Genomic DNA, 19,973 nt, shown 5'->3' with positions numbered 1-19,973 from the left:
TAGATAGAAATTTGTACTTAATGCAATCATTCACACTTAATATGTTGTGGTAACTGAAATTTGAACTTTTTTTCCAGGGGAGTTGGTGTTATTTAGCTAAACTATGGTGGCTGAAATTTGTATATACTGGAACTTTGCAAAGTGAGGACCACCTATATTTTGAGTCCTAACTATATGCCCAGTACTATTTTAATAGTCCTATGTAGGTTATTTCACTTAATTCTGACAAAACCCAATATGTTGGTTTTAGTATTATCTACATCTTATAGATAATGTGAATGTATATCTTTATCTGGCCATATCGTAGAATTCTCCACATATTCGGGAGAATACAAATTTCCCACGGTCATGATAAATCTAAAGCTCTTCATCATAAATGTTGATTATGGAGTTTGAAATGAAAAGTAACATATTCATCTGGAACATATATTTAAAGTAAAACATAATAACATGGAATGAAGGTGAAAATTTAATTTAGAGTTTCTTATAATAGCCTCATTTATAGAAATCATTGTTACACAAACTTAAAATTATGTTCATGTGTCTTTGCCCAAATTTTCAACAACTTCTACAGTATTTTAGAAATTATAAAATTCTGTAATATAACTGAAATCTGTCAAGGATTGTGCCATGAGATTTTTCAAAATATCTGTAAACTAGCTGGTACATGATTACTTTATTTATTAGTATAACATATTGAATACTTGAGGTGAGATATGTATGACTGAAGGGGATATTAACAGACAATATGGACAGAAATACTAGTACCAATTCTCAAAGAATATTTGCACATGATATATTAGTTAAATCCACTTTGATGACTAAAAACTGAAGTCACTAGTCAAACAAATTATCTCTCAAAATTTATAATTAAATATAACTATTTTCCTTTAAAGTAAGATTATATTTTAAGAATATGATGAAATAGCCCTAGCTGGTCTGGTTCAGTGGATAGAGCGTAGGCCTGCAGACTGAAAGGTCCCAGGTTTGATTCTGGTCAAGGGCACATGCCCAGGTTGCAGGATCGATCCCCAGTGGGGGGCGGGGGGGGGGGGTGGAGGAGGCAGCCCATCAATGATTCTCTGTCATCATTGATGTTTCTATCTCTCTCTCCCTCTTCCTTCCTCTCTGAAATCAATAAAAATATATTGAAAAAGAAAAGAGTATGATGAAACAAAACCTTAAAAAATACCCCTTCTTTTAAAGTGCTGATAATCAACTTAGAACATCTTGGGATTTTATAAATAGAACATATTTGGCCTATCCATGGTGTCTAATGTTCATTTTGAATTTTCACTTCATACCAAAGTATTTATTTTAGATGTTGTGAATCATGTCTAGAAAGCAATGCAATTTCTCTGATGAGATTTCTTTTGGGTTATTTTTGCCAGCAGATACATTATCTCTGGTGATTTGATGTCTCTCAGTGACAGGACAGAGCTGGCAGGGAGGGTAGGGTATAGGTGGGAGCAGACAGGGAATATGTCAAGAGAAGAGACCTTGTGACTTGAGGGTGGCATGTATCCCATAGTCAAAGAGAAGTAAAGCTCAGTGGACTCAGTGAACACCACAGGTCAGGCAGGCACAGGCAGAGACTGTGGGCTGGGGGAGATGTGATGCCAGGGGCTATAGGAATCCCTAGGTGGGGAGACTGAAGTCAGGAGGACACAGTAGACAAAAACTGTAAGAGTCATACACAGAGACTAGACCAGATGACACACACACACACACACAGAGAGAGAGAGAGAGAGAGAGAGAGAGAGAGAGAGAGAGAGAGAGAGAGAGAAGGGAAATACACACACACACACACACACACACACACACACACACACACACACGGAAAGCCATTAAGAGCAGTGACCCAGACAGAACTTGACACAGAGGTAGAGAAATAGAGGACAAGTGAAGCACAACCATGGCAAGGAGACCAATACTTATGGTAAAAAGAACAAAAGTTTCTGTCTTAGGTACCAGTGATCCTCAACTTACTTTTTCAACAATTAGGAACATAGCATTAAGAGCCATGAGACACTGCTATGGGGACAGTAAAAGTAACAGCTCTTCCAAATTAATTCATAACATAACTTTCAAGTACAAATACAAATTCATATTATTCAATTATGTATCCCAAAGCATTCAAAAAATAATTAGTCTTACAATTTTTTATCTTTAAATGGAAGAGTTAGCTCAGTAAAAGGAGATTGCCACCTTTACTGCCAAATTCTTCGAAGGATTTTCACAAATTGGTTCAGAAAGCTGTAAAAAACATGGTGGCTATTTTTAATTTTTTTAAAAGTGAGATTTCTGGAATGAAACTACTTATATTCACTGTGATTATTGGAAAACTGAGAGTCAAAATCACGGGATCACACTGGACCTGATTAAGTATGCAAATATTGGTGATCTACATAAATACCATATAGAATTTAGATAGGTTATTTTAAATGATTCTTTAAATCCCCGGAATTCCTGATTCCAATTAATTATCATGAATGATTCACTGAAAGCACAAGAATTTCTGGTGGTCAACTTTTAGAACACTTATCCCTTAAATTAACTAATAATTATTAGGTAGCATAGAACAATGAATAGGGAAGCTAACTGATGAATAACAGCTACAAGGCCAATTCTAGAGTAAAGAACAAAAACTGCCTGAGAAGTACTATTTATTTACTGAAAGCATCATTTAAAGGATTAAACTATCTATCCTTTGAATGAATGCAACAATTCTTGTACAGTACATGGAGTCAAAAAGTGAGACAGTGTCATATATGCTAATATGCCCTGACTTTTAAGGTCTGTTTGTAAGGCAAAGTATAGATTTTCAATTACCTAATTAACTTGAGCTGAGTCTAAAAACATATTAGACAACTCAACTTGTCTATACATTCTGAATGACACCACATTCTAGAAGCAATTACTGTAGATTTTTCATTGCTATCTTTAGAAGGAAGTGATTATTCACTAACAAAGAAGAGATACAACTCCTTAGTGTCATTTTCTCAAGACATATTTTCAGCAATAAAGTGAAGTGAATATTTAGCAAATATTCAGTAAGTTTAGTCAATGTAAACAGTCAATCTGGATGAAACTAGGGTTACATTAGCAGGTTTTCTACAATTCAAATTCACCTAGAAATTACTAATTTCCCACTGTCTTTTCTGGAGGGGAAATAAGGCTTGACAGTTTAGGAAATGTTATCAGCAGTCCCCTTCTCCTATATTCACAACCAAGACAAGATCATCTAAATATAGTCAGTTTTCAAGTTTAGTTCTTAACTCATAAGAGATCTACTAAGGCTCTTTACCCTCTCCCCCCACATCTTGCTGCTGCTGCTTCTTTTTCTTCTTCTTCTTTTTTTTTTTTAAAAAAAACATTTCTGCTGTTATTGTTCTAATTGTGAGGTGCCCTAATTCACACCAAGTGTTCTAGGTAAGCTGAAATAATAGAGAAAAGCCTGTCTCAAGCATGACAAGAGCAAGGAAAAATGGGAATAATACAAGTTCTGGGAGGAAATATGTTGATAGGCACATAAACCACATCATTTAGTGAATTTAGGTTCAGGCAACTGGTGAAAAATTAAAGCTGTGGGGCAGGGCTTTCCATCCTGTGTGCCTGGTGGTCACAAGTATATAAAAATATTGCCGCCTCATCCTGCAAGTCAGCCAGGAGGGCACCATCCTCTCACCTGGACATAAGCAACCCTGCCTGTGAACTCCAGAGTGCTGAACAGATGTTCTACTTTTCTATGTGTGTTGTATAAGGAAGAGTGGGATAGGAATAGCCTTAATAACTTGCTGGTAGCTATACTTATGGTTACCATAAACCTTAGGGTAACATGGGTCTGATGTGTTGGTCAGGTTTTCAAGAACTGAGGACAAGAGACTATGGGGAAGGAATTAGGGCACAGATTTCAGAGCTGAACAGAAACCCCGAAGTCTAGGACAAGGATCTCTGAAGTCAGGAAGGCAATACTGTTCTTTTTATCAATGGGAGGTGGTAGAGGTCAGGACTAGAAGGACCATCCTAGAAATGTCATCTTCTCAGTGAGGTCTTTCCTGCCACCTCCCTAAAAATTCAAATCCTCCCCTACACATACATATATTTCAGGCCCTTTCTTCCTACTTTATATTTCTCCTACCAACTTCCACCATCTAACATACTATATTCTTTCCTATTTATCTTGTTTAATAACTGTCTCCGCTACTAGATGGTAAGCTCCATGCAGGACCTCCTTTCCTGTAACTACCTGCTATGTCTGTCCCTGGAGCAGCTTCAGGCCATGGCCAATACTTGCAGAATGCATGCACATACCCAGAGCTGCGTGTAAGGAGCACAGCTGGAGGGAGCGGGAAGTCTAGGAGGCTTAGCAGCAGCCTTAGAACCAGCCTGGCAAAGAGCAGCCTGTCAGTCATGTGCCAGCCAAACAAGCTGTGTCCAGACTTGTAAGAAGTCAGAAGATGTCAATGCTCTGTAACCTTGTCTGGTTTCCAACATTCAGGTTTTGCTTTCCTTTCATTCACCCTGGGAGAATGCCTCCTCAGACATGGCCAAAAATTATATTAGCTATCTTTGGGGAGCAGCACACCATGCAAGATCACTTCTAATTTCATCTTTACTGCTACCCAAATGTTGCTTTAAGCTTTACTGTGCCCCGACTTCTTTGACCTACTGAGCATTTTTCTTTCCACTGGTAGTTTGCCTTTTGATTTTGTCACTATATTTTCTACCTTTCTGTGACTCTGGTTTCTGTATAGTATTTTGTGACCATATCAATGTCACAGAAAACATAGGAAAACACAAATAACTAAGTTACTTATTGTTTAAAATTAAAATTAGATAAGGAAATGGAAAGGAGAATATTTTTAGAAATGCCTTTTCACTCCTATAGGATTCAAATGATCAATAATAGTCTTAAAATAAATTATAGCCTTAAATTCTAAAATGCCTAATGAAAATACATAGCACCACATTACTTTTTACAGTGCCTTCCTTCTGGTGAACTCAAATATCCCTCCAGACACTTAAAAAATTATCTTCTTACATTTCTATAAATGACCATATATTTGCTGTTGCCATTTTATAACAAATGTACAAACAATCAGTGTGGGCTATACTCTAAACCAGATCCTATTAACCTATTACATAATTCTCTGAGTAACAGTGTTTTTAGCTGACTGATATTACTAGTGGGAAACACTATTAATAAGAAAAAGTGGGGCATTAGACACATACTCAAGATCCGTCAAAATTCCACCATTCACTATATGTTATGACAACTGAAAAGTCAGACTTCATTTTAAGTAGAAGGTGTAACATTGCCCACTCTTAAGCATGGCATTGTCAAGTATTACATTTGCTTTCAAAAGGAAAGTAAGAACAATATAACTGTAGTGAAATAATTATCAGTGACATTTTAAGTATAATTTAAAAACTGTATTTTATCTATTCTTAAAATATATAGTCATAGGTAACAACATTCATAAAATTAAACTATTATGATCAATAGATCTATTTTTATATAAAGGAAAACACAAGTTTTTGTGTTTTCATTCACTCCTATAGGATTAAATTTAGTAATTACTACACTTTTAGTAATAATGGAAAAATAAAGTATTAAATGAATATGTATTTTTTACAGGAAATTTTATTGCTATGACCATGAAACTTCCAGCCAAAAGATAAGAAGCATATTACAACAACAAGAACTCTATAATGTTGAAAGCTGGAAAAAAAGGCTTCGCTAAATTGAACATATAGTTTGAATACCCATTACTAACCAGTGTTCAGTACACATACTGAAATCTTCAAATAATACTAACATTTTAAATTGTAGATAACAGAATTACTGATCAGGGAATTTCAGGTGATTCAAATGTACTTCAACAACCTTTGGTTATTTCCATTTGAATTTCCTGCCATCACCAGAATTGCTATCACCTCAATTAAGTAGGTCATAAAACAATTTCATCATTTTTTCTCCTTAATTGAATTCCCTTTCCTTTTCCCCTGTTCTAGCAATGGTATTTTCATTATTCCAGTAACATTTCACTGGAACTTACCATTGTCTCTTCCTTTTCTATTAGCCTCCACAACCCATCTATTTATCATCAAGGAGTGTCGAGTCCTATTTGTTAGGGCTCTCCCACCCTCGCTGTTCCCACTGCTGCCTCTTCAGTTCATGCCATCAACCTCATATACCAGCTCTATCACCACAGCCTGCTGAGTCTACTGTTTTCTGGCTTCTCGCTTCCCTCAAATCTTTTTTAAAACCTCATTTTGATTATGTTACATCCCTTGTTAACATTTTTGTAAGGATTCTTTAAGGGAAATCACTGATTTTGTTTGAAAGCTGTTCAGTTTTTATAAGTTGGTGTGGAAAATACTGGGGTGCCGGCCCTAACTCTTTTATCATTTGATGCAACCTAATGTTGATACCAGCTTCACAAGAAAGAACCTACCCACTAGCAGAAGGCCAGGAAACAGTTCTTTAAAAAATGTGTTTTGTTTTGGGGGAAAAAACAGTCATGACAACCTATTGTTGACTGCTATGTCCCCAGTACCTGGAACATAATAAATGCTCAATAAATACTTGAAATAGGCAGGGGAATGTATAGGGAATCTCCTCCTCATTTAAGCCAAATGTGTTGGAATAACATCCCATAGGGAATAGAAGGTTACAGAGAGTAAGTTCTGCCCTAAGAAAAATTGGGTCAGAGAAGAGCTGAATAGTGAGATGACTTAATGTAAGACCAAATGAATGTGATAAGAAACTTAGTATCTTCTCTCTGATAAATTGTACAGCCAAGTCTAATGAGGCAGTAGGGGAACAAGTAGAGCAGTGGTTCTCAACCTTGGCTGCACATTAGAATCACCTGGGAATCTTTTTAAAATCTTGATTTCTGGGCCTCATCATCCGGAAATTCTGTTTCTTTGATACTAATGTTGTGGCCCCACCCAAGAGGTTCTGGGATGGCAGGAGGTGCTCACTGTTACACCCCTGTCCTTGGTAGCTTGCTTGCCTGCTGCTGCCATTGTGGCCCCACCCCATAACAAAGAAACAGAATTTCCAGAGGCTGAGGCCCAGGACTCAGGATTTTAAAAAGATTCCCAGGTGATTCTAATGTGCAGCCAAGGTTGAAAACCACTGAAGTAGAGGAATGAATTGTCATCAATGAGTTTTTTAGTGCCTTTTTAGAAAGAGTTGCTCTTAACCCTAAGGTATCAGAGCAAAAATGAGCTTTATAAGGCTTTAGTCTCAAAAAAGTTAAGGTTGCTTTTACTTAAGCTTGAGACCACGAGAGCTGAAGTTTAAACCTATTGCATTAATAATTATCTACTACTGTGGAACAAATCACCCCAAAATTTGGTAGCTTAAAACAAGACACATCACCCACAGTTTCTGTGGGTCAGGAATCTGAGCATGGCTTAGCTGGATAATTGGTACCGGGTCTCTCACAGGCCACAGTCGAGGTCTTGGCTGGGGTTGCAGGCATCACAAAGCTCAACTGGGACAGGACAGGATCCTCTTCCAAGGTCACTCATGTGGCTGTTGGCAGGCCTCAGGTTCTCACTGGCTTTTGGCCAGAGACACCAATTCCTTGCCACATGGACCTCTCCACAGAGCAGCTCACAACATGACAGCTGGCTGCCATCAGAGAGAGCAAGTGCGGGGACAAAAAAGAGCCTTAGGCTTGCCAACATTCACTGGTCTTACCATGTTCCCCATGACCCTTACGCAGCAGGCTTGATAGAATGGTGAAAGGATTTTTTGAAGACTCAGCTATAGTGTCTTCTAGGATGAGACAATGTCCTCTAGGAAGTGATATTTGCTCTAAATCAGCATTTAATAGACTGTCTTATTTCTCCCAGATCTGGGAATGAAGGGGTGGAAATGGGACTGGCCTCTCTTCTTATTATCCTTAGTGACTAACAAAACTGTTCCTTCCCAGTCCCATGATTTTAGGCTATAATGATAGTGAAATTTATTTATAACAGTTCTTTACCTAGTACTTAAAATGTTGTCCAAATTATTTCCTTCAAATGCATAAACATGTCTGCAACTCTAAATATGTAGTGATTCACTCTCTCCTCTGAATGCTGCTTGGAGAAGTTCATGTTCAAAACTTCTGCTTATTTTTTGGCATCTATGGTCAAACCAAGCCCAATTCTGTTCTGTAGCCATAACCAGATACCATCGCTGAATTTGTGTTTACTATCAAAAATGGTTGAGAATGGTGAAAGCCAAAACCAGAAGCAATCTAGAGATTAGAGACAAAAGTACAAAGTCTGTAGGCTGGGAACCAGTGTCAGCCATCCATCCACGGTCTGGAGCCCACCTGAGGGGCTCACCCTCCACTTCCTTCCTTTCAGTAGCAGCCAGTTCTGCCTTCGTTTCCTGAGAACATCTTCATATCCATTCTAGCACTTATTCCTTACATTGCTCTGTCTCTTCTGACTAAAATGCCATCCTGTATATCTTCTGACAATCCAAATCCTAACACACAAAGTCCAGCCAAAATCTTTTGCATGAAAACCTTTTCTAAAGACTATATGCCACAGCAGTCTCTTTTTCCCAATTCAGAGACTTGACTGCCTATTGTATCACTGAGTTGGTACTCAATCAGAGACAAATATTCTGAGATCCAGCATGGCTACCCAGTCCTTGTCTTATAATCAACTTTTAATTTATGGACATCTTGTTTCCCTAAGCTTCAACAGCAACTGTCTTCAGTACTCTCAGATTGTTTCACCTATTCATCTTTACGGAGTTTGATGGTACACATTTTTAGCTACTTAACAAATTTCTGGTAGTGGATCAGACCCGTGCCGTATATTATCAATAACTCGTTTGAAGATTAAAAGCAGAACAACATGCTTAATTTGCAAAACAGAATTCCACATTTCATAAGCATATTTTTTTCACCTTAAAAAACACACAAAACCCATACATCTCATCAAACACATACCTGCAGAGACTCGAGGGCAGTCAGGCAGCATGGACTCCACTGAAGTGTCTAATGGTTCTGAGCTAGAGACCCAATTACAGCAGTTCTGCAATGTAACAGAGACAATTTCCTGTTGAAGCATAATTTAAGCCAAGACCAACTTTTCAGGTTGTAGAGATTAATTTATCCACTAGAAGTATATTCAATTTATTTTTCATACACTATAAAGGTTTTCTTATGCAAACAGTCAGTAATTATTGATGAACTACATGACTGTGGAAAGTTTATCTTCTACAATTCTGCAAATCATGTGTGTTGATATTAAGAATACAGGTGACCTTCATTAAACCATCCTATCTAATAAAAGAGAAACATGGTACTTGGCGTACGACCGCTACCCTTCCCATTGGCTAATCAGGGCGATATGCAAATTAACTGCCAGCCAAGATGGTGGCCGGCAGCCAGGCAGCTTGAAACTAACATGAGGCTTGCTTGCTTCAGTGATGGAGGACTCCAACGTTCCCCACCTGCCGCTGCAGGCCTCTGAGCTGCAACTCTAAGCAACTATGTAACAAATATAGAAGCTAAACAAAACCCCAGAAACCTGCTTTAGTCCTCCGGGCTTCAGCCAGCAGGATTGCAACATTGTAAGCAAAGGCCAGAAACCTACTTTCAGCAGCAGAGGCCTAAGAGCTGGAGCCAAGCCTCAAAGCTAAAGCTGGCCCAGAATAAAAAAGAAAAAAAGAAAAAAAGGAGCGGTTGGGAGCTTCAGTCACCCCGAGCCTGAAAACAGCCCTCAGCCCCTCACCCAGACTGGCCAGGCACCCCAGTGGGGAACCCCACACTGAAGTGTGTGTGACCAGCTGCAAACAGCCATCATCCCCTCACCCAGGCTGGCCAGGCACCCCAGTGGGGACCCCCACCCTGATCTAGGACAGCCTTCAGGGCAAACCAGCCGGCCCCCACCCGTGCACCAGGCCTCTACCCTATAAAGTAAAAGGGTAATATGCCTCCCAGCACCAGGATCAGCGGAGCAGCGAGGCGCCCCAGCACCGGCACCGGGATCAGCGTGACAGGGGGCAGCGCCCAAACCCCCTGATCGGCCCTACTCTGTGTGTGACAGGGTGCGGCGCCCCAACCCCCCCCCCCCACCCCACAGGCCCTGCTCTGTGTGTTTGGGGTAGAGCCATAACCTCCCCATTGGCCCTGCCCTGAGTGTGAGAGTGGCGGCGCCCCAACCCCCTGATCGGCCCTGCTCTGTGGGTGACAGGGGGCAGCACCCCAACCCCCCTGATTAGCCCTGCTCTGTGTGTGACAGGGGACAGCGCCCCAACCCCCTGATTGGCCCTGCTCTGTGCATGACAGGGGACAGCGCCCCAACCCCCTGATTGGCCCTGCTCTGTGCGTGACAGGGTACAGAGCCCCAACCCCCCTGATGGGCCCTGCTCGCGCACTGGGGAAGCCCCCGTACTCAGGTGCCGGGCACCTGTGAGGAAACCACGCTGCACCTGCACGGTGTCATCTGGGTGAGCCAGGCTGCAGCCACCGGGACCACAGGGGCCGGTTGGGCTCCCTGTGGTTTTGCAAAGAGCCAGTCTGCGAGACCGGCTGGGAGATAGCGTGCTGCCTGTCTGGCTTCCATGCAGCGCCACTGGGTGGCCCAGAGGCCCACGCTGTGTTCCAGCCCGCAGTGTCTGGTCGCACTCACAGCATCTCTGTGTGGAGACTTGGGCACTGTGACTCAGACAGACGGGGATGCTCAGGGGCCAGGGGACCAGGTGCTGCCCAGGGCCCAGTGGTCAGCTGGGACCTGCCCTTCCACACCAGATGCTTGTACTTCGATTGCTGGGCAAGCCTAAGGACTGTACTCATGCACGAATTTCATGCACCGGTCCTCTAGTGATGTAATATATTTCCAAGAGAAGGCTAGGATTATAATTAAAATAAACTAAAACGGGTGTCCATTATTAACTTTTAGATAGAAATTAATATTATTTTGAACACATGAAAAAGTAGCTACATTTTAAAACTATATTCTTTGTCTTTGTAATACTAGAAGAAATAGATTTTATACTTACTCCTCAAAAATCTGGCCCTTATAATGATACCATCTCTTAATTTTTACTTCAACCTGGATCAATGAATGATGTATTAAAGAGTTCAAAAGAAATACAATCTGGTGAATTGTAGTGGTGTGTCTGAGGACACAAAGCTTTCAATAGTAAAGGTAATAATAACTTACAATTCAGACAAATGAAATAAAAATAATATATATTCCTTCCATACGTTTTAAATCTGATTTTAAGTCTGGCTCAAAAAATGTGATTAAACTCATATATATCTCTTAAAAAATTTCCAAAACACACACACACACACTGAATTTCCAAACAGATTTCATTTTAAAATAAATCATCCCATCAATCATGTTGGAAAAATCGCTGATTGCCATTCTGGTAAACAACCACGTATTGTGTATTTTTAGATGCTTGCTGCCCTGGTTGTGCACCATGGAATCCGTCCTCACTGTGGAAAGATCCTTGACTGGTAGATCAAGTGTCTTATTGTGTTTCCTTAATTCATTCTGTCTGGAAGAAGATGTCAGCTGTGTTGCAGTGAGGAGAGAATTTCAAAGGCCCCAGTCCCCACCAATAAAGGCTGAGGAATGGCTTTTGAATAGATTTGTCAAGGCAACCCTACTGTTCTGGGACCAGGGAGAGCAGGAATAACATAAAGGAAGGGTTGCTGTATGAGATTAGAAAGTGAAGTTCACAAAGCGTGGCAGATTTTTGTAAGAAACAGTAGATCAATGAAACTATTGAACGGTGTGGAAAAAATCCATGAAAACAAACACAACATCTAGTAATGTTCTTAAATGCTTTCTCTCTTTTTTACATTTAAAAATGGATAAAATATTAGTGTTTTCTTGTTTTATAAAAGCTTGAGGGTTTAAAGTGGATATGTATTCTTAACTTGCACTCCTAATCTTAATTAGCAGCTGAATACAAAATTATACAATATAAAAGAACAGAAATTATAAAAGAAATGGGGTTTTAGAAGATATTTCATACATTTGAAATAAGTCAAATTAATATTACTATTGATAGAATACCACATCAGAGAGTTCTGGATAATGCAGAAGATTAGCAGACAATTAGCCAGCTTTTATATACAATGTGACACTTGCTTGTAAGAAATAAGTATTCTCCAAAGCAGTGTCAAGATATGTAAATGGATGATTTGTTTTATCATTCATCACAGCCCCTAATAAATTCAAAAATCATGACTTCTATAGGTACTAAAAATAGGCTCCCAATGATACAGGGAGATAGCTTCAATGAAGAATGACTTTCTCTTTCTCTCTCTCTTTCTTAAACAATTCAGTCTTTTCAATGACAGCAATTAGCACTACCGACAGACAGGCAGCGATTAGGCATATATTTTAATTATTATTCATCCTAGTAGGACCTCCAAATCTGATGAAAGTCAGCTATTACCCAGGTGATATGTCACTCTTAATACTGCCATCATACACTTCACATATGTAAAACTATGTCTTATAGGATATTTCTAGTATTAATAAAAGTGATGGTGCATTACAATGTGCAGGCGATTAATCATTTTTTAACTCCTACCACTGAATTTAAAAAGCTGAACAAAATGGATTTTATCCAGATCACTTTTAACTTAAACATTTAAAGCAAAATGTAAGTTAACATTTTATGATTCTGAAATTTGTTTATATCTAGGCATATGTTTGGGCTTTAAATTTTTTTTTTAAATTATGTTTTTATTGATTTTAGAGAGAAGGGAGAAGGAGAGAGAGACACATTGATGAGAGGGAGAAATATTGATTTCTCCTGTACGCCCCCGATTGGGAATCAAACCCGCAACCTGGACACGTGCCCTCTTGGTGCATAGGACAATGCTCAACCAGAGAGCCACACCAGCCAGAGTACATGTTTGGGCTTTGCTCTCTCATAAAAATAGGGTAGAAAAATAAACATGTTATAGTTAAAAGTATGTACAAAAGTTCTCAGGAATGACAAAGTACCTGTATAGAATGGTAAAGGTTTGATACCAAAAATTTTATCAGTGTATACATGTGCATGTGTGCACTTGTGAAATCTTTATCCTCCCCCAACCCGCCCTGGGAAAAAATATATAGAAAACTGGGCAAAACAAGCTAAAAATAGGTTTTCCATGTCATAGAGTATAATGAAATAAAATAATGTAAGCACACTGGAAAATATATGTAAAGAAAGAAGTATGAGAAAAACATACAGCCATAATATATTAAGTCAAACTATCTGAAATTCTATCTTATCCTATCTAATAAAAGAGAAACATGATAATTAGTAGCACATCCGCTACCCTTCCCATTGGCTAATCAGGGCTATATGCAAATTAACTGCCAGCCAAGATGGCGGCCGGGAGCCAGGCAGCTTGAAGCTAACATGAGGCTTGCTTGCTTCAGTGACGGAGGAAACCAACGTTCCCCGCCTGCCTTGCCGGCCTCTGAGCTTGCAGTTTGAAACATTGTTACAAATACAGAAGCTAAACAAAACCTCAGAAACCTGCTTTCAGCCAGCCGGGATCTCAGAGCTGGAGTTGATACAGTGTTTCGATTATAGAACACAAACCAGATACCTGCTTTCAGCAGCGGAGGCCTCAGAGCTGGAGCAAGAGCTAAAGCTGGCCCAGAACAAAAAAGGAAAAGAAAAAAAGGAGCAGTTGGGAGCTTCAGTCACCTGCCAGCCTGAAAACAGCCCTCAGCCCCTCACCCAGACTGGCCAGGCACCCCAGTGGGGACCCCCACCCTGAAGGGTGTGTGACCAGCTGCAAACAGCCATCATCCCTTCACCCAGGCTGGCCAGGCACCCCAGTGGGGACCCCCACCCTGATCCAGGACACCCTTCAGGGCAAACCAGCCAGCCCCCACCCATGCACCAGGCCTCTATCCTATATAGTAAAAGGGTAATATGCCTCCCAGCACCAGGATCAGCGGAGCTGCGAGGCCTCCCAGCACCGGGATCAGCGGAGCTGGGAGGCCTCCTGGCACCGGGATCAGTGTGACAGGGGGCAGCGCCCAAACCCCCTGATTGCCCTGTGGCTCTGTGTGTGATGGGGCGGGGCCACAACCTCCCTATCCGCTCTGCTCTGTTTGTGACAGGGGAAGGCACCCCAACCCCCTGATAAGCCCTGCTCTGTGCCTGATAGGGGGGAGCTTCCCAACCCCCTGATCACCCTGCGGCTCTGTGTGTGACAGGGTGTGGCGCCCCCCCCCCCACCCTCCCATGGGCCCTGCTCTGTGTGTGACAGGGTAGAGCCATAACCTCCCCATCGGCCCTGCCCTGAGTGTGACAGTGGCGGCGCCCCAACCCCCTGATCGGCCCTGCTCTGTGGGTGATAGAGGGCGGCGCCCCAACCCCCTGATGGGCCCTGCTCTGTGTGTGACAGGGGGCGGTGCCCCAACTCCCCTATTGGTCTTACTCTGTGAGTGACAGGGGGGAGCTCCCCAACCCTTTGATTGACCCTGCTCTGTGAGTGACAGGGTACGGAGCCCCACCCCCCTGATGGGCCCTGCTCTATGAGTGACAGGGGGCAGCGCCCAAACCCCTATTGGTCTTACTCTGTGAGTGACAGGGGGGAGCTCCCCAACCCTTTGATTGACCCTGCTCTGTGAGTGACAGGGTACGGAGCCCCACCCCCCTGATGGGCCCTGCTCTATGAGTGACAGGGGGCAGCGCCCAAACCCCGATTGGCCCTGCTCTGCGCGTGACAGGGGGTGGCGCCGCAACCTCCCCATCAACCCTGCCTTGAGTGTGACAGGGGGCGGTGCCCCAACCCCCCAATCGGCCCTACCCTGAGCGTGACTGAGGGTGGCATCGCAACCTCTCAATCTGCCCTGCTCTGTGCATGACAGGGGGCGGCGCCCCAACTCCGCAATCGGCCCTGCTCTGAGCCCGACCAGGGGCTACACCTAGGGATTGGGCCTGCCCTCTGCCACCCGGGAGCAGGCCTAAGCCAGCAGGTCGTTATTTCCCAAGGGGTCCCAGACTGCTAGAGGGCAAAGGCCGGGCTGAGCGACCCCCCCTTCCCCATGAGTGCACAGATTTTTGTGCACCGGGCCTCTAGTCCTATCTAATAAAGAGGGAATATGCTAATTGACCCTCACACAAAGATGGTTGTGCCCACATCCAATAAGAAGGGAATATGCTAATTGACTGCCCACCTCAAAGGTGGCAGCACCCACAGCCAATAAGGAGGGAATATGCTAATTGGTGCCACGCCCTCAAAGATGGCAGCACCCACAGCCACAAGATGGCGGCGCCCAGTCCCCTGAGCCCCGCCGGGGGGGGGGGGGGGGGGACAGGCGCGTGGCAAGGCCGAGTCCCCCAGTTCCCTCAGCTCCCCAGCCACCTGAGGTGCAGGCAAGCCTCGGATGGCGGCTGCCCAGCCACCCAGGGCAGCCCGAGGCTCAGGTAACCAGGGCCAGCTGAGGCTTGCACTGCTGGCAGTGGCAGCAGCAGAGGTGTGATGGGGCATTGCCTTTCCCTGATCACCGGGTGCCTCCTGGACTGTGAGAGGGGCAGGCCGGCCTAAGGGATGCCCCCTCCAGTGCATTAATTTTCATGCACCAGGCTTCTAGTCAAATATAATTTCCTATTCTGAGATGCGTTCCTATAGTTTAGAAATCAAATCTCTATCACTGTTCTAATGCTTATTCTATTCGTCTTCTCAATGCCCCAGTTTGCCCTAGACTCACCCCAGTTCTTCAGTTGAGATGAACGCTAGCAAAGTGCTGGCGACAGAGGCAGCTCAGTGGGAAAGCACTATTTAGCCCTGGCGAGGTGATTCAGTTGGTTGGAGTGTCGTCCTGTATGCCGAAAGACTGCGGGTTCGATTCCCAATCAGGGCACACACCTTGGTGGGGGGTCCAATCCCTGGTTAGGGCATGTATGGGAGGCAACTGATTGATGTTTCTCTCTCATATTGATGTTTCTTTTTCTCACTTTCTCCACCCATCCTCTCTCTCTCAACATATTTGGGTGAGGCTTAAAAAAAGAAAATAGATGCCCTATCTAAACTTAAAACATGCTGGAGTGAATGCCTAGTCCCGGGAGATCTATTCTCAGGTGCCCAAGCAGACAACGCAGGGCATACTGGACAGTGGTGCCAACAGCCTTGCCTGAGCCTCATCCCAACCAACAAGCATGAAGAAAGAAGCCCTGGACCAGAGCCAGCATATGAGGATGGATCATGTAACTAGAGTTTCTCTGGGTCTGAGGGAAAAAGAGAAAAATAGTCACTGTAAGTGAGTGTTTCTTAAAGTTAAGTGTTTTCAATTTAAAGGTCTTTTACTCTGAAATGATGACCTTATGGGATTTGGGGGTTGTAAATTGTCTTCTTTGTAAAATCCAAAAGCTTGGGAACTATTACTAATGATTAGAAGTGCCTTTGGCCACAGTACTGAGTGACTCTCTTTGACATGTGAACCAAGGGTTTGCAATATTTTAGAGTAGATATGAAATGAATTAATTTTTTTTAATAAAAGTATATTATGTTTAAAGAGAAAATAGATAGTAGGTATTCCTATGCAAGGTATTTGGAAGTATTTGGAGTTTAGGATTTGATTCACTTTTATTTCATTTGTCTGAGTAGTAAATCATCAATGCCTTAGGCACCAATCTTTAATGTGGCAGGTATTGTCTCCTCATACAACAAGAACAATTCACCAGTCTGAGTGTCCAGCACCGACACACAGAGCTGCATGGCGATAGGTAAGGACTCCTGACCACTATGGAGAATCATACATCTGGGTTGGCTGGAGACTTTCAGAAGCTAGGGGTAAGGCAGGAAATGACATTCGCCCACTCAGCCTTTTCTATTTTTATTTTTTAAAATAAAAATTATACATTTACGGTATATAACATGATATGATATACCTGTATATAGTGAAATGTTTTCTTATTATAGTCAAGCTAAATAACAAATCTCACATAGATTTTTGTGTTTGTGTGTGTATGTGTGTGTGTGTGTTGAGAAAAACTGAAGTCTATTCTCTTAGCAAATTTCTAGTGTTCAATCCAATATTGTTAAGTAGAGTCATCATGCTGACCATCAGGTCTCTAAACTTAGGTAACCTGCATAACTGCAACTTTGTACTCTTGGCCAACATCTCCCCATTTCCTTTACCTCCCTGCCACTGGTAGTCACCATCTACTCTCTTCTGTGTGTTTACTTTTTTAGATTCCACATATATGTCAGATTATGGAGAATTTTCCTTCCTATGTCTGGCTATTGCACTTGTCATAACGGTCTCCAGGATCATCCTTGCCCATGCAGCCTTTACATCCTGGAGCCTGAGGTGAGAAGTGTCTCTCAGGAGCTGCCTTTGGCCACCTTTGACCTCTCCTCATGAGGCTGGTTAGTATGTGCACTGGGTCTTTTGGTTGGGAGTAGGTTTCACTTGTAATAATTGCCAAAAGTAACCCTCTCTGACCTTCTTTCTTTAAAGGAAATTGTTATCTTACAATTATACAAGTAATACAAAAATATAGTACTTAACATTCTTTATGTATGCTAATGAACAGGACTGAAAAATCAGCTTTTATAGAAAACAAGTACTTAACATTAATAACTTTAAAATATTAATTTAAACTGGCTTACAAAACAAAAGACAGTTTTACTAATTTGCAATCTAACAGGAATGAGTGGGCAACTTGTACTACTGTCCTACTTTCACATTTTAAAGCGGTGTTGGGTGAAATAATGGAGCCAGTCATGAGGCCGAAAGCATTGTGGCTTCATCTATAACGCGACTGCTATTTTTAGGGAAGACATTCCAGTTTGGCTAAGGTGTTTTTCTTGGGAGGGATATTGGCAAACTATCTCAGTTTCTGAGATGATTCTAAATGAGGCCAGGGCAGGAGGCGAGGAGGTGGACACCAAGGGGCACAAAGGCTCCCCTACCGCACCTTCTCCTAACCCCGTGCTCAAGACAACCATCCTTTCTGTCCCGAACCCCGGCTGGTTTGTCTTCATTATTTCAAGGGTTCTTGCAGAACAGACGAGGACTAATAAAGGTGAAAGAAGAGAGGATGGAGTTTCGTCCTAAGTGTTGGAAAACAGTGGACTCTTATCTTGCCAAACCACATAAATTATCTACAAGGCAGAGGTCACACATTTAGTGAGTTCTTACAAGGACAACTGGCATAATCTTCTATAGTTTCTGATTTTGTTCTTGCTTTACGGATGAACTCTGAGCAGGGATAATTTCAAAGCTCCGTCAACTCTGATCTAATAATTTTTATCTTCGGGATATTATAGTGTTTTCTATAATAATACATTTCATTTATTTAAATAGTACCATTTGCTTTTCAAGGAGTTTTTTTCTTGCTCATCATCTTTGATTCTCAAAATAGTTCAGGAAGTAGATGGAATAGAAATTATCTCTAATTCACAATTACGAACTAGGCCCAGAAGAACAAAAAAGTGGCTTTCCCAAGACTATAAGTCTAAGCAAAGTATCTGGTACATGCTTGATCTCAAATTATTTATTTACCTAATGAGTAACTAAGCCAGAAACATAATCAAAATTCAGTTCTCCTAACTCCCTACCTATCCCTTTTGTAAGATATTTTGAATAGGAAAATCATTCATAAAACAAAAAGAAAATACAGTTAATGTATTTCACATTATTTGGGGATGTGAAGGTTACTATAACAACAATAGCTGTGATTTATTAAACTTCTTTACAGTGCCAACAATGTTTACAAGGTAGGTTTTATATTTTAGAGAGAATATCCAAGATATTAAACAACTTGCCCAAGACTACAGTTAGGTAGGTTTGAATTGAGCTGGGGTTTGAATTTTGGTATGTCATAATGCAAAACTCTTCATGCTGCTTCATGCCAAAGGCATAATCAAAGGAGCTGAAGGAACTATTTCAAGAGATAGGTCATTTGTAAAATTTTATAACATTAGAATGTTTTTACAAAGGCTATTAGCAAAGAAATAATTGGCAGTTTTGATTACATTAAGAGGCTTTAAATTACTGCCTATTTCAGTCAGATGAAATCCAAAGAATATATTCTGATTTTGGAAGGGGACACCTTATCTAGTTTTAGTTAGAAATACCTAAAAAAGTAAACCTAAATAAATAGTGTTATATTTGTCATCTAGAATGAGACACAAAGAATGCCGAGTTGAAAAAATAATGAACAGGATGTTTCTAGTTTGGGACAGGTCCTAAATTCCACATGGGCTGGAAGCTGTTCATGTATCCATTTGGACAGATAAATATTACACAAAAAAGTATCAGCATGAAATACATAAAATGTCTCTAGAAAAAGTTTAAGCCCTTGGAAGAGACAATTAAGGATTCAGATACATGTAAAGAAGAAATATGAAAACTAATGTGGTCAGAAAACACCTGGGAGTTAGAATAGATGAAAATAAATCCACCTTTATATGTTTACAGCATTATGAGGAATGAAGTAAAACTATTTTGGACTTTTTATGATAAAGGCACTTTTTCTATTGGGGAATGACAAAAACAGTGTAAACAGATAAGTGATATTATGATAACATCACTATGGGATTATATAGCCTAGTCCTAGTTTTTGAAATATAAGCATGTGAAGCTTATTCATATAAGCATGTGATCTGACTAAACAACTGCTATAGCATGATGTGGCTGATGTCAATTGCTTATAATATCAGAAAGGTAAATATAAATAAAAACTTCAGCTGTTTATCTGTAACTAGAGGTCTGGTGCATGAAATTCATGCACCGGTTGGGTCCCTAGGCCTGGCCTGCGATCAGGGACGATCAGGTTTCCCGCCTCACCACTTCCTCCTTCCCTCCCTGCCTGCATGCTGCCACCGCACGGTTCCCTGCTTTCCCGCTTTCACCCTCCTCCTTTCCTCACTGCCTGCCCCCAGTTCCCCGTCCCAGCCTGGGACCTGGCCCCAATCAGGCAATTGGGGCCTGCCGGCTTGCAGGGGAGGGGGGGAATCCAC

General features: G+C 41.7%; 1 protein-coding gene across 9 annotated transcripts in view; it reads right to left on the bottom strand.

Annotated features, from left to right (window-relative positions):
- ARB2A (ARB2 cotranscriptional regulator A) overlaps positions 1 to 19,973 on the bottom strand; it is a 381,447-nt gene that overhangs the window by 110,902 nt on the left and 250,572 nt on the right. For 8 of the 9 annotated variants that reach the window (XM_059694111.1, XM_059694114.1, XM_059694115.1 and 5 more), the window contains one exon: positions 8,970 to 9,054. In XM_059694111.1, coding sequence (XP_059550094.1) covers positions 8,970 to 9,054 — 85 coding nt within the window. Of the gene's footprint in view, positions 1 to 2,233; positions 2,257 to 8,969; positions 9,055 to 19,973 lie in introns of those variants that run through there. The other variant, XM_059694110.1, reaches the window with a different exon arrangement.

Source organism: Myotis daubentonii, chromosome 4, assembly GCF_963259705.1.
Source record: "Myotis daubentonii chromosome 4, mMyoDau2.1, whole genome shotgun sequence".
Classification (NCBI taxonomy): Eukaryota; Metazoa; Chordata; class Mammalia; order Chiroptera; family Vespertilionidae; genus Myotis; species Myotis daubentonii.
This window is presented reverse-complemented; position numbering and strand designations above follow the sequence as displayed.